Source organism: Tachypleus tridentatus, chromosome 13 (assembly GCF_004210375.1).
Source record: "Tachypleus tridentatus isolate NWPU-2018 chromosome 13, ASM421037v1, whole genome shotgun sequence".
Taxonomy (NCBI): Eukaryota; Metazoa; Arthropoda; class Merostomata; order Xiphosura; family Limulidae; genus Tachypleus; species Tachypleus tridentatus.
Genome location: NC_134837.1, coordinates 28,868,058 through 28,882,962, shown reverse-complemented (window position 1 = coordinate 28,882,962; position 14,905 = coordinate 28,868,058). Strand labels below are relative to the sequence as shown.

The 14,905-nt window shown below is 35.8% G+C and overlaps 1 protein-coding gene across 9 annotated transcripts in view; it reads left to right on the top strand.

Moving 5' to 3' along the window:
• Positions 1 to 14,195, top strand: part of LOC143239535 (uncharacterized) — a 44,815-nt gene extending 30,620 nt beyond the window's left edge. For 2 of the 9 annotated variants that reach the window (XM_076480695.1, XM_076480694.1), the window contains 2 exons: positions 1,251 to 3,545; positions 6,170 to 6,877. In XM_076480695.1, the coding sequence (XP_076336810.1) occupies positions 3,461 to 3,545; positions 6,170 to 6,441 (357 nt within the window). In that variant the 5' untranslated portion in view covers positions 1,251 to 3,460 and the 3' untranslated portion in view covers positions 6,442 to 6,877. Of the gene's footprint in view, positions 1 to 396; positions 741 to 1,250; positions 3,546 to 6,169; positions 6,948 to 14,049 lie in introns of those variants that run through there. The other 7 variants (XM_076480699.1, XM_076480698.1, XM_076480696.1 and 4 more) reach the window with 6 other exon arrangements.
• The last annotated feature ends 710 nt before the right edge of the window (positions 14,196 to 14,905 follow it).

The window sequence follows — 14,905 nt, the reverse complement described above, 5'->3', positions numbered from 1 at the left end:
AAAGAAAATTGTGTGTATCAATCTTGATGATAAATTTGATACATACTGACATTCAATTAACTTCTACATTAAAATAAGAATTTCCACCTATCTAAAATCTCAATACGTAGCATGCGTAACATAATAAATGGAAGATTCGTCCGAGATTAATTACACTATGTAACAAAATTTTTACTTTTTCTTGTTCCTGGGCAGAAAGTGTTAATTCCTAACTGCTTATGACTAAAGTAAATGGAAAAGACCTATTTTTTTCTTCAAACTTTGCTTTTGTGACCTGAGTAATGAAATTTTCAAATCTACCCATTTTCCAGAACATTCCAGGTAGATTCAGTGCTGAGTAGCTGATAGAGAATTTTCTCGAATTTACAAGAATTTTCAAGAACTTTCTAGAATGTTGTAAAACTTACGAGAATTTTTAAGAACCTTTTAGAATTTTCTAGAACTTTCTATGTAATATATATATACAGGGGCTCACCACTTACCACTTCAGTTTAGTTCTAGCTGCCTAAGTGAACACATAGACCTATCTGATTTTATCAGAGATGGCATCAAGAAGCTGCTATGTATGTGGCCAATTCATCAAGACAAGAGCGAAAAGGTACTCTGTGACAGCATCAGCTGAAATGTATGAAGCCTACAAAGCATATTTCCGCATGCCTGTCAGGGATTAAGACAAACCCTGGGCACCTAATTTTATCTGCGAGCACTGCAAAAAAACAACAACACAACAAACTCTTAAGGTAAGACGGACAATTTTTGGTTGCTTGAATAGTAAGATTTTATATTATACACGTTTTTTGATCTTTTAAAATTTAAGTATCTTTTAATTTATTTTTTTAAAATTTCCAATAGTATAGAAAAAATATCACATATAAAATATTTATGCCCGGCATGGCCAGGTGGGTTAAGGCATTAGACTCGTAATCTCAAGGTTGCGGGTTCGAATCCCCTCGCAACAAACATGCTTGCCCTTTCAGCCGCGGAGGCGTTATAATGTGACGGTCAATCCCACTATTCGTTGATAAAAGAATAACCCAAGAGTTGGCAGGGGGTGATGATGACTAGCTGCCTTCCATATAGTCTTACACTGCTAAATTAGGGACAGCTAGAGCTCATAGCTCTCGTGTAGCTTCGCGCAAAACTCAAAAACAGACAAACAATAAAATATTTTGCATGCACCTCTTACACTTTAATTGTGAATGAAATAAATTTATTCTTCATAATAACAATTTTATTTTGCTCTTTTGCAGGATGGTACAGAGGGGAAAAGAGAGCCATGAAGTTTGCGATTCCAATAATTTGGCGTGAACACACTGACCGCTTAAGCAATTGCTACTTCTGCATGGTGGACCCTTCCAAACGTTGAGCAGGCAAAGATGCATCTACTATCATGTATCCGGACCTTCTGCCATTCATCGCCCCAGTGTCACACTGCCCTGAGCTCCCTGTATCCACTCCGCCAAAGAGAAAGCAGCCGTCCTCAGAAGAGAGCAGCAAATTAGAAGAGAAGGTAGACGTTGAAGATCCAGATTACAAATTCAGAGATGCAGCTGGTGAGAGAAGCCCATACTACACCAACCAAAGAGACCTCAATGACTTAAACAGAAATCTTGGTCTAACAAGGTCGAATTGCCGAGCTTTTGACATCTAGGCTCAAGGAGTGAGATTTGTTAGATATAAGTGTGCAAGTCGCAAGTTAGAGGAAGCGTCACCGACATTTTTCAAGCTTCTTCACTCGTCAAGATTCCGCCACAATGTATCCGGTCTGTGCGAGGCAATTGGAATTGCCTGTAACCAGAACGAGTGGTAACTCTTCATTGATAGCTCATCCAGAAGCCTCAAAGTTGTGCTGCTCCATAACGGGAATAAGTATCCGTCTCTTCCACTGGCTCATTCTGTGTATCTCAAAGTGGAATACAACAGCATCAAGACTTTGCTAGAAGCCTTGAAGTATGATGAATATGGCTGTGAAGTTATCGGAGACTTCAAAATGGTAGCATTCCTGATGGGTCTCCCAGGATACTTTACCAAGTTTCCCTGTTATCTTTGCCTTTGGGACAGTAGGGACACCGCAGCGCACTACAATAGGAAGAACTGGCCACAACAGACCGAGTTCTCTGTGGAGGCACAATGTTAAATGTGAGCCACTAGTGGATCTTCAGAAGGTAATGTTCCCACCATTGCACATAAACTTGGATCTTATGAAACAATTTGTCACAGCTCTTGATAAAGAGTCTGCAGCTTTCAAGTACTTTGAGACTTCTTTCTTGAGCTGTCTGAGGCAAATATCAAAGTTGGTATCTTCGTTGGACCACAAATAAAGAAACTCCTGCACAGAATTTCCCAAGAAGCTCAGTCGGAAGGAAAAAAAAAAAAAAAAAGCTTGGGGCAGCTTTTTGGTAATGGTTCGGGGCTTCTTGGACAGTCACAAGGCCGAAAATTATGTGGAACTGGTTGAGGCTCTGGTGAAGAACTACGGCAAAATGGGCTGCTCGATGTCCCTGAAAGACCATATCCTTGACGCTCATCTTGATAAATTCAAGGAGAACATGGGAGCATACTCAGAGGAGCAAGGCGAGCGCTTCCACCAAGATATACTGGACTTTGAACAACGCTACCAGGGAGCGTATAACGAAAACACGATGTGAGACTATATTTGGGGGCTGACACATGAAAGTGATTTACATTACAGTCGCAACTCTCGAAAACTACTCACTTCTAAACATTTTTGTATAACTTTAGTATAAATACATATAAATCTTGATTCATATGTTGTTTTATTCAGACCTAATGTAAATGAAAATGTGCAAATTTGCCCGTTTTTACAAAGAAAATAGGTTAATTTCTAACACTTCATTATCCAGGTCACAAAAGCAAAGTTTGAAGGAAATAATGGCCATTTTCTGTACTTTTGCAACAGAAATTAAAAAATAACATATACTATCCAGAAACAAAATTTGTGTTACATAGTGTTATAATTCGTAAGATAGTTAAATAAATTTTGTTACAAATTTTGGTATTTGGCCACTTTCAATTCGAGAATGGGAAACAGAAACAAAATGGTCATGTGTGAAGCCCCAACATTTAGTCGTAATCCCAATTTCTTAGGCAGCTAGTCAGCACTTTCCGCCGTTTATACGACCACTTTAGCAGGAATGACTGTCATTTTTTTCTAACGTACTTACGGCTGAAAACACGGATCTTTCGGATCCTCAGCCCCACACATTGACCACTCGTCACTCTAAACTTGTTAATAAATTGTAATTCAAATAGTTTCTTGAAAATACAAGACAGTTATATATTTTTCAATATGAATGATTTTTACGTACACAAATGGATTAGTTTTTCGTTTTGCGAACGTGGCAAGGAAGTTTCATTTACTGTGCAACTGTTGGTGTTACTTTCCATCGTTGTGGGAAGAAAGCTCATCCATGAAGAATTCATAGAAATGGAAGACTAAATGAATGTCGAAAAACTGGAGGCAGTGAAAGTGTTACGTGTAACAAAAGAAGAAGCTACTAAAATACATTTACAATTACACGAAAGTAAGTACAAGAAAAAAAGGATTTTGACAAATTTGTTCAAACAAACAAAGCAGTTAAATAGACAAAATAACAGTTCTATATAAATGCATTCAATTCGATAAGTCGTTTATATAATAGTTTCACAGTAATGGTGGTTAGCAGTAAATATGAAGGGTTACGATGCTAAAAATCGAGTTTCGATACCCATAGCGGGCAGGACACAACAGATAGATAGCCCAATGGGTAGCTTAACTCGATCTGTAGCATCGTCACCTAACATATTTACCGCTGACCACCATTATTGTGAGGCTATTACATAGACGACTTATCGAATGAATCTATTTATATAGAACTGTTGTTTCTGTAACCTACTTTGTGACAAAAACAAGGCCTATTTCTCTTTGCACTGTTTGTTCTATAGGACATTAATATATGATAAATTATTTTTTAAGTTTATGATATCTTATTAACATAAAAAACGATACTTTTTATTTGATTTTTTATTTAAGTTTTACGCGTGCACAGAATTTGCACTTGAAACTAATTGTTCATAAGTTAAAAAAACAACCATAAAACTACGCCACCCTGCAAGTGCATTAATTTTTGTTTATCACTGATCATTCAAAGTGTCGATTTAATTTCTTTAAAACCAGTTACTTGCATATTTTGAAAGTCACGAGCGTACCAAAAACAAGTGCAATGGGGCAAAATGACATATAGCTCTACAGCTGCAGAAAAAAAAAATAGACGAACCACATGGTCTCTTTAAGTTGTCCTTTATGTCTTTATGTTTCGAACAAGAGATTCAAGGATGTTGTGAGTTCCTAGTGGAAGGGTAGAACATATGTATTGTACATACAGTACAGAAATGTAGGTGAATTTATAACAATATGAACAAACATTTCCTTAAAGGCATATATCTCGGTCATAAACTGCCAGATTTGATTAGATTTACTTGAGCTATATAGAATCAATTTGTGTTCTAAGTTGTAAGATATGGTCAGATTTAATTCTGTTATATAAAATAATTTGATCAGACTTAACTGTGCTGTATAAACTTATTTGTGTTATAAGCTGCGAAATTTGGTAAGATTTACCTCAGCTACGTAGAATAAACTTGTGTTATAAACTGTCAAATTTAACTCCTCTGTACGGAATCAGTTCGTGTTCTAAGCTGTCAGATTTGGCAACTCGCAATAATGGGGAGTCCACCGCCTCGTGCGGTCAGGTCACGGTCAAAAGAGAGAGAGCGATTACTTGTGACACTTCATTTCAAATCCAAGTTGTTGTTTGTTTTTTTTTAACCACTAAAGCCACAACTCTGTTACATTGACATAAACAAGTGAAGGGAAAACCGATATCTGTTGTACAACCAGTATCTTCGTTTGTGTGTGTGCAGAGTTGTATGAAACAAACCTAGCGTGTGATTATCGGTAGAACTCGATATAAACCCATATAAAAGTACATATATTATGTATGACTTATTGTGTAGCGAATCGTGCTTCAATAATGTATCAGCATACATATGGCTGCAGTTGTCTCTATCTCGGCTAATATCTTTCCACGTAACGAGTGTTTTATATATATATATATATATATACACACACACATATTATATAAACAGCCATAGTTCAGTACAACAGAGAAACTGATATTGTTAATTTCCTATATGTGTGTTTTAAATTGTATTTCATAACAAAGTCCCTCGAAGTTTGTTTATAAAACTAAACTATCGACACGTTTTTTAAAAAATTTAAAAATGGGATCAATTGTCGCTTCCTTTCAAAACAAACATTTTTCAGTGCCCTTTGTAAGAGACATCTGTTGTAATTTTCTTTTATAGAGACATCTGTCAGCATTTCCTAGAGAAGTGACATGATCATTGTACCTGAATCGATGGTTATGTGAAAAAATACTGTTACTGTAAATAACATGTTTCACCATGACTGTGTAAGAGTTGCAAACGATCGTACTCAGTCATGACTAGAAACTCGAGCTACGTACGAACCGTATTCAGATATTGAAACGAACAACATTTTCACAGAAAATAGTGAAACGATGGGTTGGCCTCTTCCAGTGTAATGAACACTAATTTAGGGTCCATAGTAACAAGAACACAAAACACGAACGAAACCATGAATTAGTCATGAACAGCATACACGTATTGTTATCTTGCAGAGAATAACAAACATCGGTATCTGTTCAGATTAAACTTGATAAAAAGGGTTGTTGGTCTCCTATATCGTGTTGAGTTAAGACTTGGTGAGTTGTTGGTCTCCTGTACCGTGTTGAGGTACAACTTGGTAAAGAATTGTTGGTCTCCTGTACCGTGTTAAGGTAAGACTTAGTAAGAGAGTTGTTAGTCTCTCATATTGTGTTGAGATAAGACTTCGTAAGAGAGTTGTTGGTCTTATATACCGCGTTAAAGTAAGACTTGGTAAGAGGGTTATTGGTCTCTTCTAATGTGTTGAAGTGAGATTTGGTAGTCTGTTAAAGTAGTTCTCAGAGATAACATGTGCTATATAGTTATCACATGACATGTGTCGAGATAAGGATATAGCAGTTTTATTTTTATTGGTTATGTATTCTGAATCTGTTTACTCCATCCAAAAATCTTGAATTTTTTGGCATTTCTTTTGTACCAGGTCACCAAACAGCCGACAAACAACCCTTCCTATTGGTGAGTCACAGGGGGCTATCTACCTATCACAAACATCCAACAGAGGTCGCGACTTCATTGCCCTCAGGATCCACGCTGCTGGTGGATAATACAATGTCTGCTCCCCTACTATTGCGTGACATCCTCGCATGCAAAAAGGGGAAGCATATGGAAAAGCGTTACCCGATTCGACCAGGTCTGAGGCCGCTAATTAATAATTTAACTAGGCACGAAGACTCAGTACACTCTGACTTTTAGCTTAGTGACGGACTATGTCGTCGAATAGACTGTGCCAGCAGCAGGTTTTATTAGACCCGAGAACAGTCAGGGCACCACTTGGGTGATTAGAGCATCTTTCTGGGAGAGCCCACGTGGTTTTGATGTATCACTCTCTGAATGTAGACATATTGGTAATAATGGATCGTGATTATTATGTGCAGTCGTTCGAAGCGTGTTTACACGACGAACGTAAGCCAGACTAAATGGAATAATGAAGGTTTGATATTATGCAGTCAGTTATTCTTCTTTTAAACAATTAGCCGATGCGAAATATCGCAATTAAAACATCCATTTCTCATTGATAACAATAAAAAAATGACTATAAGTCTGTAGAAGCCACTTATTTTAGAGAAATAAATGCTTACTATAAAAAGTATATTGCATAGTCCACGAAATAAAATATCTATTCATTTACATCTCTTTCTGCGTGAACTTATCAAGTTATTATATAGATATGTAGATCATAAAATCAAGATCTCATATTTTACATATCATAGATTATCATCAGTTGTTCTAGTACGTTGAAACTCAGCCAACGGTATTTGACGTTGACATTAATACGTGGGACAAAATCCCATATTAATTCCAGTGAGGATATGAGGATATTTACAGCAAATTTAACTCAAACTTTTAATAATAATTATATTTCGTCTTCGACTTTTGACCAAAAAATAAATCGATTTGATGTCTCTGTGACACTTTATACAAAGACAATCAAGACATTATTGAGAAATTTACGTTACAGATACATACTGCACAAACACATAGATGTAAAAGAATCCTCTTGATTCAGTGGCGGTAGTTGTCAAATTGACCTAAACATACAGCTTTTCACTTCTCTAGGACTTTCAAATGTGAGCCTAGTTTAGAAGAAAATGGATTTTTGAAACTATTGTGGTACTTCAATGTGAACAAGGTTTCGCCACATTTGGTTTCCATAACAAAGCTTAACACAAAGGACAGATATTCTATTTGTTTTTTTTAATTTTGAGCAAAGCTACACGAGAGCTATCTGCGCTGCCTGTCCCTAATTTAGCAGTGTAAGACTAAAGGGAAGGCAGCTAATTATCGCCACCCACCGCCAGCTCTTGTGCTACTTTTTTGCCAACGAATAGTGGGATTGGTCGACACAATATAATGCCCCCAAGAATGGAGGAGCGACCATGTTTGGTGTGACGGGAATTCGAACCCTCGACCCCCAGATTACGAGTCAAGCCATGCCGAGTCAACAGATATTCTAACAACTGGAACCATAGACATGTTGTTTCGGCCCGACATGGCCAGGTGGGTTAAGGCGTTCGACTCGTAATCTGAGGGTCGCGGGTTCGAATTCCCGTCACACCAAACATACTCGCCCTTTCAGCCGTGGGGGCGTTATAAATTGACGGTCAATCTCACTATTCGTTGGTAAAAGAGTAGCCCAAGAGTTAGTTGGCGGTGGGTGGTGATGGCTAGCTGCCTTCCCTCTAGTCTTACACTGCTAAATTAGGGATGGCTAGCACAGATAGCCCTCGTGTAGCTTTGTGCGAAATTCAAAAAACAAACAAAACATGTTGTTTCTTTTAATTTCTACTATTTCACTAGTATCGGAACGTTTTACTAAATAAAGTGAAGAAAACGATTATTAGTGTTTTATAGCTAATTAATTCTTCCTATTAAATTTTGTTTGTTTTTGAATTAAGAAATGCATATATATATATTATAACCATACATAAACAAAACACATTAAAATTAAACAAAATACGCTGCATATTTTTTTTTGCCAGTCTTGGCTCACACAGAATCTATTTGAACGTTTTTTACGTTTGATTTCCACACATTTGTTTTCCCTTTTTACTTGTTCAAGTATTTCCAGGAGAGCTTTACTGGGGAAGACTTAAAACACACTCTGAGGGGGGGGGGATTGTTGTTGGGCAAGGTTCTTTTTTATTTCCTTACAGCTACAACATCGTCACGTACATTGGATCTAGTCGAATATTTACCTTAAATGTATGCGACAGTGTTAAAAGGAACAATTTTTTATGGAGTTTAAAAGACGACTCAGGCAAAAGATAAGAGTACTATAACACTAAGTCAGCCGAATAGGAAGTGACGGACGTCCCTGAGTAGGAGGCTTTGCTGCGAAGCAGAGAAGTTGTGCAAAGCGATACAACCATTTATCTCCTGTGGAGTTGACAGCAAGGATGAGCTCATTTTCTTTGCTTCCTTGAACACAAACAATCTCGTGATTGAACGAGACAATAGCACGCGGAGTGGTGAAAATTAGCTCGCTTGTCGGCGGAGGTTGTAGAACAGAAACGAATCGAAGTAACTAAAAATGTGAACTTAAAAGAAGTCTTTGTTTCCAGATGTTTTCCCTTTTGTCGTATATGCACAGTGTGGTGTAAATATCTACACAGTACATAAGCATTCCCGGAAAACGCTTGACCACAAGAGTGACTGTTGAGAACATTATGACGTCATATATAAGATATGTACTGCAGAGAAGTTCCAGAAGATGATGGAGTTTTTTCTGTTTTTCTTCTCCACTGAGTGTTTGAAAATCAAAGCATACTTCGTTTAGGAAGATATGAAATTCATAAACTTGTACTCTAGTGTTGGTCAGAGATGGTAAAAAAAAACACAAACCTATAAATAATACTGACACATGATGAAGAAAAACTAGAGGGCTCGCGCCATCTGGGAACATGTTTTGCATGCACCCTGCGTTCTGCAATTCATTAAAGTCACGGTGCGGCATGTGGCTTCGCCGATTAGAAACCATTGTTCGGGAGCTCAGGCCCTGCAACCTCCCCGTGTTTCTTCGTGGAAGGGCCGGCAGCATCGCTAACGCAACCGATAGAAGAGTTTCATTAGGATGCAAACCGGAGCTTGAGGGCGATTTATCATGAGTCGACAGCGGATAAACTAGGAGGTTGTTAGCTAGCGGCAGTCGGCGTGAGGTCTGTTCTGTGGTAACCTTACGTTTAGCCGAAACGAAACCCAGTATTGGTGATGGCGCATCAAGGAAAGGCCAGTGTGTTATGTACTGAAGTGACAAGAAATATATCACCCCTTTAAAAGTCTAGACATTTCATTATTACAATTAAGAGGCAACTACAAGCTGTACATCAAAAATAACCGGACATTTTTTTCTTTTCTTCTTCTTGTAAAAAAAACGACACATTGAAGCCCCACATTTTTTTTTGTAATTTTGAACGCGATTGTTCTGAAATCCTTAATATATCTACTAAACAGTATGTACTGGACTGTATGTACTTTCAGTTAATCAAGGGAACATTGTACAAGGTATTAAGAAAGAAAATCTTGTGAAATGACATTATATGTAAGAAGCTGTTAAAAGGCCCGGCATGGCCAGGTGGATAAGGCACTCGACTCGTAATGTGAGGGTCGCGGGTTCGAATCTTTGTCACATCAAACATACTTGCTCTTTCAGCCGTGGGGGCGTTATAATGTTATGGTCAATCCCACTTTTCATTGGTAAAAGAGTAGCTTAAGAGTTGATAGTGGGTGGTGATGACTAGCTGCCTTCCCTCTAGTTTTACACTGTTAAATTAGGGATGACTAGCGCAGATAGCCCTTGAGTAGCTTTGCGCGAAATTAAAAAAAAAAAAGCTGCCAAAAAACAAAGTTAGGTTTAACAAAGCCCTAAACTTCAAGATACAAATACACAGATCACCTAACGTTTTATTTCGGATAATTGGACAATACAGTCAGAGGTTATGATACTGCCGAATGACGCTAAGACTTTAATATAAACACAATTTTTTTACCAAAAATCGTCTTTAATAGGTTTACTTGCTAGCTAAAGATTTTCATCAAATCCGTTTCAAATCGATCAAATACTTCGTCAAGAAATTTGTTTATGAACAATAGATATACAGAAATTAGAAGAAAAAAGTTTATCAACTATTGGAAATTAATACCCTTCTCACTCTCATTCACTCAGCGAATCCGTTAGAGTTTGTTTGTTTGTTTTGGAATTTCGCACAAAGCTACTCGAGGGCTATCTATGCTAGCCGTCCCTAACTTAGCAGTGTAAGACTAGAGGGAAGGCAGCTAGTCATCACCACCCACCGCCAACTCTTGGGCTACTCTTTTATCAACGAATAGTGGGATTGAATGTAACATTATAACGCCCCCACGGCTGGGAGGGCGAGCATGTTTAACGCGACGCGGGCGCGAACCCACGACCCTCGGATTACGAGTCGCACGCCTTACGCGCTAGGCCATGCCGGGCCGAATCCGTTAGAGAAAAATAACTTACATTCACTCAGCGAATCCGTTAGAGAAAAATAACTTACATTCACTCAACGAATCCGTTAGAGAAAAATAACTTACATTCACTCAACGAATCCGTTAGAGAAAAATAACTTACATTCACTCAGCGAATCCGTTAGAGAAAAATAAGTTACATTCACTCAACGAATCCGTTAGAGAAAAATAACTTACATTTACTCAACGAATCCGTTATAGAAAAATAACTTACATTCACTCAGCGAATCCGTTAGAGAAAAATAACTTACATTCACTCAGCGAATCCGTTAGAGAAAACTTACATTCACTCAACGAATCCGTTAGAGAAAAATAACTTAGTTTAATTAGATTACATGTCTACTTTGTTCTTCTAGGTGCATCCTGTTGCTTTATAATGCTGTATATTGTTTGTTTGGATACTTTCTCGATAACATGGTCATTTAAAAGGGGATAGTTTTATATATGGTGCAGCAAATACGAATCCATATATCGTGATCCACACAGGTGTCCTCCTGACTTTGAGATTGAGAAACTTTACCCATTTACCCCTAAACCAAACAAATATTCGTTCTCAGCTGAAACCAGAATGTTTGTAAAGTTTAAAGTTGAAACAAAAACATTCGTAAAATTTAAGCCTAAAAATTCTATAATGTCAATATATTTTCATAAACTAAAATAATATCATGTTTCAAAAGTCACACTAAAACGATTAAATCTCTAACGCTTTGAACAGGTGGACCTACCTATCTTCATTATAAGACAGGACCACTGTCTGAAATTACTAGAGTTTTATAATTTTTATGTTATTCACTAAACATTTCATGTTACGTGTTTATAGTCTTGAAAAGAAAAATTTAGTGTACATCTTGTATAAAGGTCAGCACAGTATTTATCAAAAGCTTGAAGACATAACTGCACTATAAATTATTTCAAAAGTACAGAATACATAACTTCTGAAGGTGTACCTATAGTATATATAACTTCTGAAAGTATAACTAAAGTATGCATAACTTCTGAAAGTATAACCACAGAATAAATAGATGTTACTATGCTGTTTATAAACTTTATTGAATAATGCTAAGATTAGAGGATGCTACTACACTGTCTTTTAAGTTTGATGAATAACACTAATGTTAGAGTATGCCACCACATTATCAACCTTGGTGAATAATACTAAGATTAGAGGATGCTACTACACTGTCTTTTAAGTTTGATGAATAACACTAATGTTGGAGTATGCCACCACATTATCAACCTTGGTGAATAATACTAAGATTGCAGAATGCTACTACACTGTCTGTCAACTTTGATGAACAGCAATAAGGTTAAAGGATGTTACTACAATGTTTATACATTTTTCTTGAACAGTAATAAAGTTGGAGGACGTTAGTATATTGCTTCTCAGCTTTAGTAAATCACACTGAGGTCGCAGGATGTTACTACACTGTTGCTAACTTTGTAGAATAATAATAAAGTTGGAGGATGTTACGACACTATTTGTCAACTTTGTATAATAATAATAAGATTGGAGAATGTTACTACACTGTTGCCAACTTTGTATAATAATAATAACGTTGGAGGATGTTACTACACTGTTGCTAACTTTGTAGAATAATAATGAAGTTGGAGGATGTTACTACATTGTTGCCAACTTTGTATAATAATAATAACGTTGGAGGATGTTACTACACTGTTGCCAACTTTGTATAATAATAATAACGTTGGAGGATGTTACTACACTGTTGTCAACTTTGTATAATAATAATAAGATTGGAGAATGTTACTACACTGTTGCCAACTTTGTATAATAATAATAACATTGGAGGATGTTACTACACTGTTGCTAACTTTGTAGAATAATAATGAAGTTGGAGGATGTTACTACATTGTTGCCAACTTTGTAGAATAATAATAACGTTGGAGGATGTTACTACACTGTTGCCAACTTTGTATAATAATAATAACGTTGGAGGATGTTACTACACTGTTGCTAACTTTGTAGAATAATAATGAAGTTGGAGGATATTACTACACTGTTTGTCAACTCTTTAGAATAACACTGAGGTTGCAGGATGTTATCACACTCTTTATTAACTTTGTTAATGATAATAATAATGTTGGAGGATGTTACTACCCTGTTTATCAACTTTGTAGAATAATAATAAAGTTGGAGGATGTTACTACACTGTTTGTCAGCTCTTTAGAATAACATTGAGGTTGCAGGATGTTGTTACACTCTTTAACAAATTTGTTAATAATAATAATAATGTTGGAGGATGTTACTACGCTGTTTATTAAATTTGTAAAATAATAATAATGTTTGAGGATGTTACTACGCTGTTTATCAACTTTGTAAAATAATAATAATGTTGGAGGATGTTACTACCCTGTTTATCAACTTTGTGGAATAATAATAAAGTTTGAGGATGTTACTACCCTGTTTATCAACTTTGTGGAATAATAATAAAGTTGGAGGATGTTACTACCCTGTTTATCAACTTTGTGGAATAATAATAAAGTTGGAGGATGTTACTACGCTGTTTGTCAACTTTGCAAAATATTACTAAAGTTGGAGGATGTTACGACACTGTTTGTCAACTTTGCAGAATAATAATAAAGTTGGAGGATGTTACTACACTGTTTGTCAACTTTGCAGAATAATAGTAAAGTTGGAGGATGTTACTACGCTGTTTGTCAACTATGGAGAATAATAATAAGATTTTTTATGGAACCTGAAGATGTCTAGTGAAGCTAAAGTTTTCTAAGAGAATGAAAGTAGGAACTATTGTAACAATTTTCGTGAAGTTTGGAAGATGAAACTTAACGTCTAAAACTAATACTGAAACAGTTTAAATTAATTTACTGTTTAAAACTACTATTAAAACATTTTACATTAGTTTAATGTTTAAAAGTACTATTATGGTAATTTTCAGGTAGTATTTGATAGTTGTAGTTACAGCTTGTACTGAATTTGAAAAAATAATATTAATAGATCCATAAGGATTTTTGCTAGAGACTAAAACGTTTGTAAAATATCTGTTAAGTATATTTTGTTAAACTCACACTGGTTGGTGAGATTCGAAGATGGCACATGTTAAGGTTTAAGGTTAGAACGACAGTGTGAAACAAATGTGTTAACCACTCTTAAAAATCTGAATTAGAATATTGTTACATTTAAACACATTCAACAACAATTAAATTACAATAATAAGGACAATAGAAAATTATTTCTCTCAACAAAGAAATATATTATTTAAATTTTGGTGTTCGTGGTAACTGTTGTATATACATTATGCTGCCTCAATCATTTGTTTTCTGTCTTCCATGCAGATCAGAATGAGGGACTGGTTCGAAGGAAGCAGTTGTTGTTTTTTTTCCGAAATGAAGAACGAAGAATATAATTTTAATGTTTATCTTGATAAATAGAACGATATCATAGTTGCGTATAAATAATAAACATGTATTCTCTAATGCTATATTTTTCTTTTTCTCAGACAAAAAGAAAACATTTTATATTGACTCATTGCGTCTTTTTTGCAAATCGATTTGTTGGTAGAATAGCATTACGTATCTATAATTAGCAACATTATTCATTTAATTCAGCAGCAAGATAACATTTCGTATTTGTACTTAACAATATTACACAATTAATTCAGCAGTAAAATACTATTTGGTATCTGATATACAAAACGTTTATTTCTTTCAACAGTATCTGTTAAAATTTCAATACGAAAATGTATTTAGTGTGTATCATTACTGTAATACGTACTTTTGCACACTATTTTAGTATACTTCACAATCATTTCTATTGATGCATATTGGTGCATTTCAATACACCGTCTTATTACGTGTAGTTGTGTAGTTTATAATCTTCAATTAGCGGTACGAAATTGTACGTTTCAACACATTGTCTTATGATGTGTAGTGGCATATTTCATAACACCTCTAGTGATATTTAATGGTGTAATTTCAACACTCTCGTTGTCGGATTATTTGCAATGATGTATTTCATCATCCTGTTAAATTGTGTATTATATATAGTATTGTAGTGTATTTTAGCACCTGTATTGTATGATGACGTCTAGTGTTGAGTTACGAACGTAGCGAGTTTTATACTTAAGAGTCACAGTGTATAAGTTATATACAACAAACTTAGATTTAATACTTCTGGTGCGCCATATTGAAT